Below are 13,503 nucleotides of genomic sequence, written 5' to 3'. Positions count from 1 at the left end.
AGAGACTCCGTCCCTGCATCTGTCAGGTTATGACGCGTCTGTCAGTATTCCTCCGACTTCCGCCTCGAGGTGCCACCCAGATGGCACTCTCCCCCACGACCACAAAGCAGGCGCGAATGCTAGCCAATAGGGGAGAGTGGGAATGGTCGATAGGAGAGGGTGGTGAATGGTCGGATCGGCCGCATCTGGCTGGCATTGAAGAAAACTGAGGCACTGGTTTGACAAATTATAAGTTGCCTTTCATGAATGTAACTGCTTTGTATTTTTTCAAATTCAGGTCGCCGTCCCGGGCTACAAGTTGCCATCGCGGGATGACCTCAGAGAGAAGTTCCTGCTCGGGAAAGTATCAGTGCCGCAGACCAAAATATCACTGCCTTTGGCAGGAGCGCAGTGTCTGTATCACACTAGATGTGTGGACGCCGCGGTCTATGGAGGGCTTCCTGGCTGTCAAAGCAACATTCGTGAACAGCGACTTTACAGCTCGCACGTACCTCCTCGGTTTTACACGCCTGATGGGGGGCCACACAGCTGCTTGGATCTGTTCAGAGTATGACACAGTGTTGCTGAAGTGGAAAATCACTGAGAAGTTGAAATATCTTTCTTCGTACAATTTTGCCTCCATTAACTGTTTTTATTTCATCTTCCAGGTTTTTCACGTGGTGACAGATAACGTTTCATCAATGATAAAGACATTTGCATTTACCGGGTGGGAGACTGAAAAGGACGACGACGATGACAATTTCGACAACTGCCTGGAATGCTTAACCAAGGATCTTTTAAGCAAGTTCTATCAGTTGGAGCAATTTAAATAGAAGACATTCATACTGTAGCAATAGCAATCACCTACTGGCACATTGCAGATTTCACTTGGCGAGGCTTAGTAATATCTGGCTGCACCCAGTGATAATGACTGTCATGTTCAACCAAATAGCTGAAACTTCCAGCCATTTCTAGAACCCAGGGCTCAAGAACACAGACACGATGGCTGTGATCTGAACCAACAAACAATACTATAAAAATGGTGACCCGCTTTGGTTGTTTGGTCTGGCTTTGTCTAGCTGCACGATGGCACTAGAGATGCAGCCCTACCCTTTTGAATTACTGCATTTATTCGTCCAAGGCCTGCCCTTGTACATGGCCTGCACCCCCCCTTCGGAGAGCAGAAATTCTGATGAAGAAAAAAAAAAAGTCGGGTAGAACCGACGTTGGGTTGATACCTTTATAAGCATCCCTCAGCATATCATGTTATGTAGTAATGCACACATACACACATATTTACTATACACATATACGTATTTACATATGTGCATGTTCATTGTTTTTCACAATATTTTTCATTAAATAACCATGCCTTCCTTTTTCCGTTTGATCACTATTGCTCTTGCACACAATGCCCTTGCTTTATCTAAAGCTCCGTAGTGGTTGTCTACCAATTTGATAGTGAGACGGGCATGTTTGCTCAGGTTGCCATATACACTACACGAACACTAGTGGTAACTCTGGAATTATGTATAAATAGCCGACAGACATGAGCAGGGAAATTTGACACTGATCATATGAGTGCTGTTTTCCTTTCTGTGCACATGTTCCTCCAATACAGTTTTACTTCTCTATTCACCTTTTGGCCTCTTCACAGTCGCTACACTGCACTGGTAACAAGTGGATATGTTACCACAAGTGCCACAGTATCTTTGCTTTGGTCACTGCAGGCTTTGCAGACCAGGTCATGTTAAAAGTGGTTAGTTCCTAATGTGAATAGATACCCAAATGTGCCTGGATATGACATTACCTAATAATTATGCTAGTGCTGCTAAGATAACTGTGGAAACCACAACAGGAAAAACAGAGGCACACATAGCTTGAATAAAAGGATGCGAATGGTATTCATGAAGGCTATGACACAATATGTGAATAAGCTACATAATAGAAGCAAGCAGGAAGGAGCACAGTAGCATGATGTACAAGTTGCCACCTTCAGGAGTTTATATACTATTCCATTTGCTTTCATAAAGCTGTTTCTGTAATTCTAAGTATCAGCAGTCTTCAGAACTGTCCATACACTACACAGAACAATGCACATGAGAATAGCAAAGCAATGCAAGCAATTTGGGCGAAGCAATACTATGCAGATTTCACATATTTTGCTACAGCATTTAGGCAATGTTCCAGTTGTGCAAGTTGGCAAAAACACTTTACAAAATGGCTGCCAGGGAGTGATAGCTCCTTCCCAGTTAAGCTAACTTCCAACAACATTGGTGATGTGACAACACAGAGAAGCACTCACCCCCTTTAATATGTTTGGTCAAATTGTCTCTGTTCACTTTGTCATGCTCCTTTGAGGTAACATGGGTTTTCATCCAGCTCCCAAACTTTTCTCCCAAACCACCTGAACAACAATGTGTCGGCAACACAAGGGAATACTCATGGATCTCAGCAGGTTAGCGCAGCATGTAGTGTGTATTTTTCTTTACTTGAGTTACTGCAAAAACCGGAATATAGGTCGAACTTTTTTTCAAAAAGCCATTGCGAAAAGTCGACCCCCGTATTATATACCGGACATTGGCGGAAAAACTACGGAAGTCTTGCAACAATGGGCAGATGAAGTAAACAGCCGCTATCGCCATCAGCAGCAGCGCGGCATGGCGACATTGTGGCACCGCAAATTTGCGTTTCCACTGTGACAAAGTTATATTGCTTAAAAGCTGCTTTTTCACATTTTGTTTCAAAATGAGCAGAAGCCGACGGCAATTAACTGTCGCCTTCAAGAAAAAGGCGACACAGCGCGAATTTGGAGCATCCGAAAAGAGCATTCGGTACTGGCTGAGGCAGAAGCAGCGTATCACAACTTGCAGCAACCAAAAGAAAACGTCATCCACAACTTGCAGAAACCAAAGAAAACGACCGCAGCGTATAGAGAACTGGAAGAGAAGGTTGCAGAGTTCATCCGGGAGCTGCGTGTAAGGTTATTGCCTGTGATTGCCGAATTGATCTGTTTGCAAGCGGCGGAGATTGTGCATGCCTCTGGACTGATGAGGGCGCAGTTCAAGGGCTCGCCATCCTGGGTGCGACGATTCATGAAGAGGAAGGGCTTTGCGCTGGATGGCATAGAGGACGATGCTCTATGGGACGTGGGCAGCGAGAAGCACTCGTCACCTGACTCTAGTTCGGACGACTCTGATTCGGAGTAGCGCTTGCGCACTTTGTGCCCTTCTGTGTACTGTACACCTGGTCAATTTTTAACAGTATCGCACGACCATCAACCTGCGTGTTTGTCAGCACCTTATCATCATGTCACGGAGCGGCGAAATAGTGAAAGAAAGCGCATGTGCACGCATGCGTGTATCTCGTTTGTTTCGCCGCTCAGTGCCGTTAATACGGTGCTGACAAGCACACGGGTTGATGGTCGCGCAATACTGTTAAAAGCTTTGCCAGGTGCACATGCGAGCAGCATTTAAATAAATACTGTCACCACTGTGTAACCGGCTGAGTCGCATTTGTTTCAAGGTAAGGGTGTCTTTCGGTGCTTTTGCCATTGAAAAAGATTTTTTCCATTTTTAGATTTGGTTATTTGAGGGGTCGACCTATATTCCGGTCCGACCTATAGTCCAGTTTTTACGGTATAAGCTTACAGTTCCAGAGAACCTGGAGAGATTGGCCTGGGGCACTGGTAAAATTGCAGAATTGTGCCATGCTTTACATAAATCACCAAAATTATTTATGCTGCAGCACCAGAGCTGTGTACCAAGTACGAATCCATAATACTGCATGCCACATTTCAATTCCTTGGCTACAGTTTCTGTTGGCTTCATATAGTTTTCACTCGGTTCCCCTGATTCTTCTCACTTATTTTCCGTGAACACAGTACACAAAAAAAGGAGGCACAAGCACTCAAACTGCTGCCTGAGCTAATTATGAACTTCTAACTCGATAACATGAAGTACAAAAATGAAGAGAAGATCCATTTTCTGTTTTCTGTGGGAAAACAGTGCACAAAGTGTTTGCACTTGCGTGTCATAAGCAATTGAAAGATTATGAATCACACCAAAGTGTGGTGTAAGCACTGAATGAGTAAATGGTGTACATTGTAAGTGCTGAAACAAACTTAGCATCAAAATTCTATTTCAACAACACTGAAGTTAACGGTAAAGATGAAATACAAAAATCATTTCACATGTGCAAGTATTGGAGCATGTATGCATATGTCAGTGCTTAATATACGAAGTGATTGCCACGGTTTTAACACTTTTTCTCTCAGATATAGAGCAGCCTTTTAATGCAAAGATGCACAATAATCACAGAGTCATTTAGCATGAACAAGCTTTCCCAGCTGTACTACTGGAAGTACCAATTCAGGTGAGTGCAGGCGCAAACCTTAATCACAGGAAGGAAGGACATGCGACAAATGATATATACAGCCAAGTGAAACACCCTTTTATAGCATGCAAGGGCTACAGTAGTCAAAGTGGCAGTTGTGAGAACATCCTCGTACGTGGCGGCAACCCTTCTACCAACCCTACGGCTTCACTTAGCAGCCACTCTGAACAGGCACTGCAGCCGTGCCAGCTTGCAGTGCATGCACTCTTCCTTCATGCACAATAGACACCGCCGTGTGCAGCACAGACAAGCACATGCATGTGCAGAAGAGCCAGCCACCAAGCAGCGTGCAGCAGCAAGCAGAGAGAGCAATGTCCACTGGTCTTTGCTGACCTTCCTGTGGTGACATGTCATCCAGCTTGGGGAGTCCACGTGTGCCAGCCAGCTGCGACATCATCTTGGGCAGCTGGGCAAGCGTCACTGGCGACTGAGGCAGAAGCATCGTGGATGCTGTGCGGGCTGGATCAGGTGTACTGTTTGGCGTGTTCCCACCTCCCCCTGGTGGAGAAATGTCCATGTCCTGTGTCTGCGCATCTGAAGGGCAAAGGCTATGAGCATGCCGCAACACAGCTTACGACACATTGCAATTTCTTGGAAGCTCTGCTGTAATTCATGACTTGGCTCCAAGAGAGGGTGCCACAAGAATGTTGGATGTCATTTCCTCAAACAATTGAAAGTGGCTAGGACCAACAATCACGATGGCCACCAACATTTGAGCCCAGTGAGTGGCCAGACCCTTGAGCCAATAGAGATAAGGCACTCAATGGTACTCTTGTTTCGTCCACATCTCACTTAGGGTCCATGCACCAGACAAACATGGGATCATTCCTGTGCCACTTTTGGCAATAAATATGAGTTGTGAGAGTTGCTACTAGGACATCTAATGCAGCACTTCAAGTCAAATAAACAAGTAATATAGCAAGGCAAAAGAGGTGCCAATGAAACCATTCTTGGCTGAGTACACCTGTCTGCTTCTGCCTTACCTCCTGTCTACAGTGGAGGTAAGGGATGCAAAAGAGCCACCAAGGGAATGCAAAAAAACTTGTCTATTAGACAAACGAATTCAGACGATGTTGTGACCCAGTCGTGACAACATTGACAAGTGGAAATAAGTCCCATGACATGCAGTGACTAGAGCAGGTGAGCATCATCAGCAGTGACCACGTTTCTAACCGGCACCAAGATGTTACAAGGAGATGCAAGAGATTTATTCACAATGTTTACACGAGAAGTGGCGCCACAACAAAGATAGTGAACCAAGATACCACCTAACCCTTTTTTTTCATCTGCTACATGGCAGAACTTCCTCTTGATATGCATTGGCTCATAATATTCTAGAGGTGCCTGAGCACATGAGAAGCACAAAGGCAGTGTTATCCACATCAGTGCCAAAGAGGCACTTACGTGCATGGTTTCACATCAAGCTGTTACAACATTCCTTTAGACAAAAATGGCAGGTTATCGAGAATTTTTTAAAGCATTCCAAGAACCTAACGAACAGTTTGGCCAATCTACAAGCTTGAATAAAGGTCCAAAAATGTGTGTGGCCCCATGAGCACATTTTATAATTTCTCTTTGTCTAGGCGTGCTGCACATTCTAATCAATAATAAATGAGGCCAACTGTATTTGAAAGGTAATTGACATGCTGGTGAGAAAATACGAGGGTTATTACTATTTTTTTTTTCAAGGTCCGATCGGTCGCAAAATGAGAAGTACAGTGAAAATCTGATGAAGTTCTGCACAGATGTGTTGCACAGTTTTTCTAGTATGTCTATCAATCTCGTGAGGTCGGAGTTGTCAATTCTAAGCACGCAGTGAGCACATAAAGATGCCTCGAACAATTCAGTCTCCCACTAAGTGTGTAGTGCGTCCTGTCATTTGATTTCTCCAAGCTGAGTGCTGCAATGCAGCTGAAATTGATCGACGAATGAGTAAAGCGTATGGTACACCTTTCATGAGTGACAGCAAAGTGCGGCAATGGTGCAGGAACTTCGAAGCAGGACGCACAGATGCTCATGATGCAGGCAGGCAGAAAAGGAAGCGAGTGTTAACCGATGATCTTGTCCAGTTAGTGGATCAGGATATTCGAAAAAATCATTGGTTTACAATTTCTGTGTTGAGTGATTCGTCTACCGAAATTTCCCAGTCAGCTCTTTATACCATCATGAGTGAGCGACTCCAGTACGGCAAACTCTGCATGAGGTGGGTTCCCAAGATGCTGACCAACTATCACAAACCACAGCGAATGGGCACAGCCTTAACATTTCTCCAGCACTAGAATGATGAACGAGAAGATTGTTTTGAAGAAAATAATCACAGGGTGCGAGACATGGGTCCGTTTCGAAAAACTGAAAAAACAAAAGCGCAATCCACACAGTGGATGCATTCCGATTTCTCAAAAGCAAAAAAAGCTCAAGCGAACCTTCTCCAGCAGGAAGTGTATTGCTACTGTGTTGTGGGACAGCAATGGTGTTCTCTTTGTGGAATTCATGGAACGTGGCACGACCATCACTGCAGCCTCGTACAATGCAACTTTTGAACATCTATAAAAGGCAATTCAGAACAAGCGAAGAGGAATGTTGTCATCAGGCATTGTCCTTCTTCATGACAATGCACGGCCGCACAGTGCAGCTGCAAAAAAGAAGCTCCTGCATTGTTTTTGACGTGACGTGTTTGATCACCCAACATAGAAACTCGCACTCGTATTGGAAATTCAGTGGAAAGAGACACAAACCCAGACCTGACCTGGGGCCGGACAGCTAAGGAAGTGGAGTGGAAAAACAGGGGAAACGTTGGGTAGTGATCACAGCATCACTGAAATAATCATCCCATTCCCACGACTAAAAGAAATCACACTACAGCCACAAATATCACAGACTGGGATGGTTTCAAGAGTTTTCTCCAAGGAGCACGTACTGATAACCCAGAAGAATTGGCGGAAACACTATGCACCGTGCACAAGGGTACAACCAAGACAGTAGAAAGAACTGAAGACCACATGCAAATAGACAGACACCTACTTAATCTATGGGACAATAGGCACAAGCTACTCAGAAAATGGCGAAAGAACAAGCTGAACAAGCGCTTAAAAGCCCGTATAGACAGCATTACCAAGGAGGCGCAAGAATACACCGACAAACTCGCAACTGACAACTGGATGCAGATATGCAAGCAAGCCAGAAACAACATGCACACAAGCCGAGCCTGGTCGTTTTTTCGGGTGCTTCTTGGGCAACCCAGGAGAAAGAACCACCTGGAGGCAATCCAACTGAGGGAGGAAATCGGAGCGAACGATCTCGCAGAACAAATAGCCAACCATTTCTTCCCTTTGGCCACTTTACAGAAAGATAAGCGACAACTACCACCCACACAAGATTGCGGCAAGGTACCTGCAGACCAGCCATTTACAATGGGGGAACTTAAAGCAGCCGTCAATGCAAGCAAAAGACACACGGCACCTGGACCGGACGGCATCACAAACAAGATGCTACGCAATATGCCAGACACACAACTGGAACAGCTCCTGGCTATCATAAACCAACCTTGGGAAAGTGGTGACATACCGGAGACCTGGAAAATGGCTACTGTGATCCCAATACCAAAGCCCAATAAGATCTACTGCAGGACTGTGAAATTGGTGTTGCTGGAGCAATCGCTCAACTACATGAAGGAAGAGCAAAAGTAATGCTAACAAACTTCAGCAAGGAGTACAAACACCTCAGCAAGGGCATAATGATCGCTTGCATGGAGAAAACTGAGGAAAGCAGCAATGTGTTTGTCCACTCAAGTTTTGCTGCATCCACCTAGACTGCCATAGTTCCCGAATCAGGCTTCGACATCAATCCCAGTCTTCCCCACAAGCAAGCAGAGCTCAAAAGTCTTCTCCAACGATACAAAGACTGCTTTTCGATGTCATCGACGATTCAACAAACACCAGTTGCTAAGCATTGCATAATAACCAAAGAATGTGCCTGACCCCTCTGTGAAAGCCGTGCAGAGTTTTGATGCGGGAACGAGAAGCCATCAGGCAACAAGTCGATGAAATGCTACACAACGCAATCACCTAGCCTTCGAAGAGTGCTTGGGTGTCTCCTGTAGTCTTGATGAAGAAAAACGATGAAACCCTGCGTTTCTGCGTGCATTATCGTTGGCTGAACAACAAGATTACGAAGAAGGACATATACCAGCTCCCATGGATAGACTGTGCATTAGACCGGCTCTGCAACACTAAGTATTTCTCATCAATAACTCTCAAGACTGGCTACTGGCAAACAGAAGTCCAGGAGAAGGAATGCGAAAAGACCGCCTTCATCCCGCCCAACAGCCATGAGTTCATGCCATTCAGACTGTGTTCGGAACCTGCAACGTCCCAGTGCATGATGGACAAGATTAATGCAGGGTTGAAGTGGTAGACCAGTCTCATCTACTTCAATGATGTCATCATTTTCGCAGGGAATTTCGATGATCACCTTAGGCGCCTTGGGACAGCGCTAGACATCAAGTCATCAGGACTCGCACTTCACTTACAATGAGCTTTTGTTCCTGGGCAAATCTGGAGTCCGTCCATATCCGCAGAAGACATCTGTCATTGCTGACTTTCCAACACCCGCCGACAAGAACGTGCGCAGGTTCCTTGGACTGTGGGCCTATTACAGGCGGTTCGTCACACACTTTCTACACATTGCCGAGCAACTGACACATCTCACAAAATCTGACGTCGAGTTCAAGTGGGAAATGCCGCAAACCAAAGCATTTGAAGACCTTAAACGACGCCTGCAGTCGCCACCAGTACTCGCCCACTTCGATGAAGACGCCGACACCCTAATCCACATCGATGCAAGTAGCCTAGGCCTTGGCACTGTCCTAGCCCAAAGGAAAGATGGACTTGAAAGGGTCATTGCTTATGCTAGCCGGTCGCTGTTGAAAGCGAAAGCCAATTATACTACAACGAAAAAAGAATGCCTTGCCATCATTTTGGGTACCACGAAATTCCTTCCTTACCTATACAGCAGGCCCCTCAAAGTCATAAGCAACCACCATGCCTTGTGTTTGATGGCAAACTTAAAGGACTCTTCAAGACGCTTTGCAAAATAAAGTCTCAGACTCCAGGAATTTGACATCACTGTCGTCTACAAGTCTGGATGCAAGCACTCTGTTGCCGGCTGCCTATCGTGCGCCCCCATTGACCCGCCGCCACAAGAGGACGAGGATGACGCCGCCTTCATGGGACCAATAAGCGCGGATGACTTCGCTGAACAGTAACGAGCCAACCCGGAGCTAAAAAGCCTCCACAAGTACATGGAAAGCAACACCCTAAAGCATTTAGATGACAATTGTCTTCGTTTCCCCTGCAAAGAGAGAGAGAGAAACATTTATTTAATTCCGGCCCCCTGTCCGGTGCTAAAGAACTTCACATCAGTCCGAGCCAACTACCTTCTTATGTCCTCAGCACTGGATCCAGAAGTTCAGCATACCCTGCATGACAATCTGACCACTGGGCACCTCAGATACTCCCGTGCGCCATCGAGGATAGAAGAGAAGTATTACTGGCTGTGCCTGACCACCGATGTTGCACACTATGTCAAGACATGCTGAAACTGCCAGCAACAAAAGACACCACAAACAAGGTAAGTGGAATTCCTGCAGCCCATCGAGCCACACTGGCAACCATTCCAGCAGATCAGAATGGACTCGTTGGGGCCATTTCTGTCAACATCTGAGAATAAGTGGATCAATATGGCCACCAACTACCTTACCTGCTACTCCGAAACGCCTACCACCTGCAAACGAATGGCCTTACAGAGTGCCTGAATAAGACCCTCACCAACATGTTATCCATGTACGTCGACATCAAACAGAAAACATGGGATATGGTCCTCCCCTACGTAATCTTTGCTAACAACACGGCAGAGCAAGAAACAACACAGATCACACTGCTCAAGCTGGTTTATGAAAGGCACCTGATGACAACTCTAGAGGCCATGATGTCACACATTACTGATGAAGAACATCTCGACGTTGCTGCCTATCTGCAGCATGCTGAAGAAGCAAGACAACTTGCCCGGCTGCGCATCATTAGCCAGCGAAGGATGGACAGCCGACACTACAACCTCCAATGACACTATGTGAAATACCAACCCAGCGACTGTGTTTGGGTTTGGACCCTGATACGCCAATGAGTACTTAGTGAGAAACTTTTGTGATGCTATTTTGAACCATAAAAGAGCACCCAACGTATTGGCACACTGGACTATGAGGTCGTGCCAGGCAACATTTCGCGATTACAGCAGCGCTGTGCACAACCTGAAGTGGCCCACGAGTTGCGTCTTAAGCCTTTCTACACCCACTGACGAATTTTGTGACTTTACCTTTGTTATTTTTTTTCCCTTAGTATGGGTGCTTTTGTTTTTTGCATTTGTGTTTGTTTGCAGCAGCGGGATGATGCTTTTTAAGAGGGGGGCATTGACACCTATACAGTAGAACGTTGTTCATACGTTTGGAAAAAACCGTGAGAAAAATCGTACTAACCAGAAAAATGTACGATCCGAAGTAAGTAAAGAACTCAACTATTGCTGTCATTTACGTAATGCGAAACATCGCGCAGATTGCTGCGGCACGAGACGCTGATGCGCGTCGAACTCATGGTGCTCCTGTGGCCCAAGACACATTTTGTTGTTTTCCTATTGCGGAGTGTTTTAACATGTTCACTGCGTCATGGGTCACCGGTCGGTCACAGCGTGTGCTCCTCCTATGCAGCAGCGAAGTTTTGGGCATTCATCTGCTTGCTGATGCGATAACTTTATGACATTTGAATGCAGAGGTATGATTTTTGTTGCATGAGGTTATGAATAGCCAGAAGAATACTTGTCTGATGTTAAATGCTATGACTCACCGGTGACCCACGGTGCAGTCAATGAAAACATTTTTATGCTGCGTGAGGCGTGACCCACTGGTGGTCCACGCGCAAGAAGTCTCCATTTTGCCATCTGCGGTTCGAGATTGCAACTAATATACCGTATTTATTTGAATCTAGGCTGATAGTTTTTCTTTTTTAAATAATCATATGCCAAACTCTAGGGTCGGCTTAGATTTGAAGATTTTAAAAAATGCGCCAGGTTGTAATTTAAAATGGTAAATATGGTGCATAGCTAGCGCCATCTAGAAAAGTCAGTACAGTCACCGACCAATTTTCTGGACTCCAAAAATTCGGACATGCTCGATTATTCGGCCAGCTTCGCGGCACCGCCATTCTCCCCATAGACCATAATGTATAACAACTGCCGAAAGTTCGGCCACCTTGCAACCTCTCGTCCGATTTTTCGGACACTCCTTGAGCCAACTCCATCGATGGCACTCGCCCCCACCGACTCTGTCCGGTGCATGGCTCGACTTGCTGAACGCCATATTTGTTTTGAACTGAGCCTCCTTGCTGCCCCACAAGGTGGCGCTACTGAAAATCCCCGCCCATCATCATCGTTTCTGCCTGGTTCGGTAGAGTGGCTACGAGTGACTACAGCAGTTCCGGTCTCAGCTTAGTAAGCCATGTCACCATAGCCATGTCACCATAGCCATGTCAAGGCAATCCAGCAGCTGATTTGTTTCTTTCTTCGTGCACGACGCTGCGAGTAGGCCACGTTTTTAGTTTGTGCGAATGGTGCCGGCGTGACAGCGCAGTGGTGTTTGTGTGCTGCGTCGAGGTCGCGGTGATCGAACGTGTTAGTATACGGAAACATCGCGTCAAGTGTCTAATGGCGCCAATAGTGCCCGCGCAGACTGTGCTGGGAAATGCTGGCAAGCGTGGTACTAAATATACCACAATGTCAATGGCGAAAAAGATCGCCATTGTGCAGCAAGTCCTGAGCGGCCGGTCTCAAAGCGGAGTTGCTCGAGAATTTAACATTTCGAAGCAGACGGTCTCGGATTACATGAGAAACAAGACGAAGATTCTCGGCGAAGCAACGAAGTCTTCCTCCAGCTTGGAAAGGAAAAATTTTAGAGACGGCAGCCACCTGAAGCTCGAAGAAGCCCTCCACATGTGGTTGTGTGCTACAGTTGCCAAGCGGATTCCTGTGTCTGGAGACCTTCTGAAGCAGAAGGCAGAGACGCTCGCTCTCTGGATGAACATCGAGGGCTTGATGATCAGCGATGGATGGCTCTGTAACTTCAAAAAAAGGTACGACCTCGCTTTCAAGAGGATGTGCGGCGAGTGGTGCCGTTGACCGGACCCTTGTTGCAAATTATCGCTCGGAGATTCTGGAGTCGCCGTTGTCCCAGTTTTCGCCAGACGACGTTTTTAACGGCGATGAAACCGCCCTATTCTATAAGGTGCTGCCTGATAAGACCCTTTCTGTGTCTGGCGATTCCTGCCACGGCAGGAAGCATAGCAAAGAGCACATCACCATCATGGTAGGCAGCAACATGTCGGGGACAGAGAAACTTCCGCTTCTTGTGATTGGCAAATCAAAAAGCCCAAGGTGCTTCGAGGGAGCGAAGTCGCTGCCTGTCTGGTATGAGGCCTACAAAAAAGCCTGGATCACGCAGCAGCTCTTCAGCGACTACGTCCGCAAACTTGACAGGAAGTTCAAGTCGCAAAACCGAAAGGTACTGCTCTTTGTGGATAACTGCGGTGCACACGGTCACATCCATGATCTCGAGTGCACCCGCTTGGAATTCCTGCCGCCCAACACCACGAGTGTCCTCCAGCCTATGGACCAGGGCATTATAAAAAATTTGAAGGTCCTCTACAGAGCACACCTCTTGAACCGCATGGTCGTCTATATCGACGCCGGCAAGCAGTACACTGTTAGCCTTCTGTCGGCTATAAACATGCTTGCGGATGCCTGGAAGGTGGTGGCCCCTGCCAATTTACAGAACTGCTTTCGGCACACTGGATTTGTTATAACCGATGAAGTGAGTGCCATGGAGGCCCCAGATCTGTCGCCTTCAGATGTGCTCCCTACTGAAGCCGAAAATGTTCTTCAAGACTTGCGCAGTGGTGGCATTGCGATTCCGGGCACTGTCTCATTTGATAGTTTTACAGATGCTGACGGTGCTGTACTGACATGCGCAGAACTTGACGACAACAAGATCATTCGTCAGGTTTGTGCTGCCCCGCTGGATGATGACTG

At 46.5% G+C, this 13,503-nt stretch overlaps 1 protein-coding gene across 10 annotated transcripts in view; it reads right to left on the bottom strand.

Moving 5' to 3' along the window:
• The window catches only part of LOC142566104 (WW domain-containing adapter protein with coiled-coil-like), a 448,398-nt gene that overhangs the window by 233,953 nt on the left and 200,942 nt on the right, over positions 1-13,503 (bottom strand). For 8 of the 10 annotated variants that reach the window (XM_075676876.1, XM_075676877.1, XM_075676878.1 and 5 more), the window contains one exon: positions 4,708-4,908. The exons of the other annotated variants lie outside the window; for them this stretch is intronic. In XM_075676876.1, the coding sequence (XP_075532991.1) occupies positions 4,708-4,908 (201 nt within the window). The remainder of the gene's footprint in view (positions 1-4,707; positions 4,909-13,503) is intronic. 10 annotated transcript variants of the gene reach the window in all.

Source organism: Dermacentor variabilis, unplaced genomic scaffold, assembly GCF_050947875.1.
Source record: "Dermacentor variabilis isolate Ectoservices unplaced genomic scaffold, ASM5094787v1 scaffold_12, whole genome shotgun sequence".
NCBI classification, from domain to species: Eukaryota; Metazoa; Arthropoda; class Arachnida; order Ixodida; family Ixodidae; genus Dermacentor; species Dermacentor variabilis.
The sequence above is the reverse complement of the archived record's forward strand: the minus strand, read 5'-3'. Positions and strand labels throughout refer to the sequence as shown.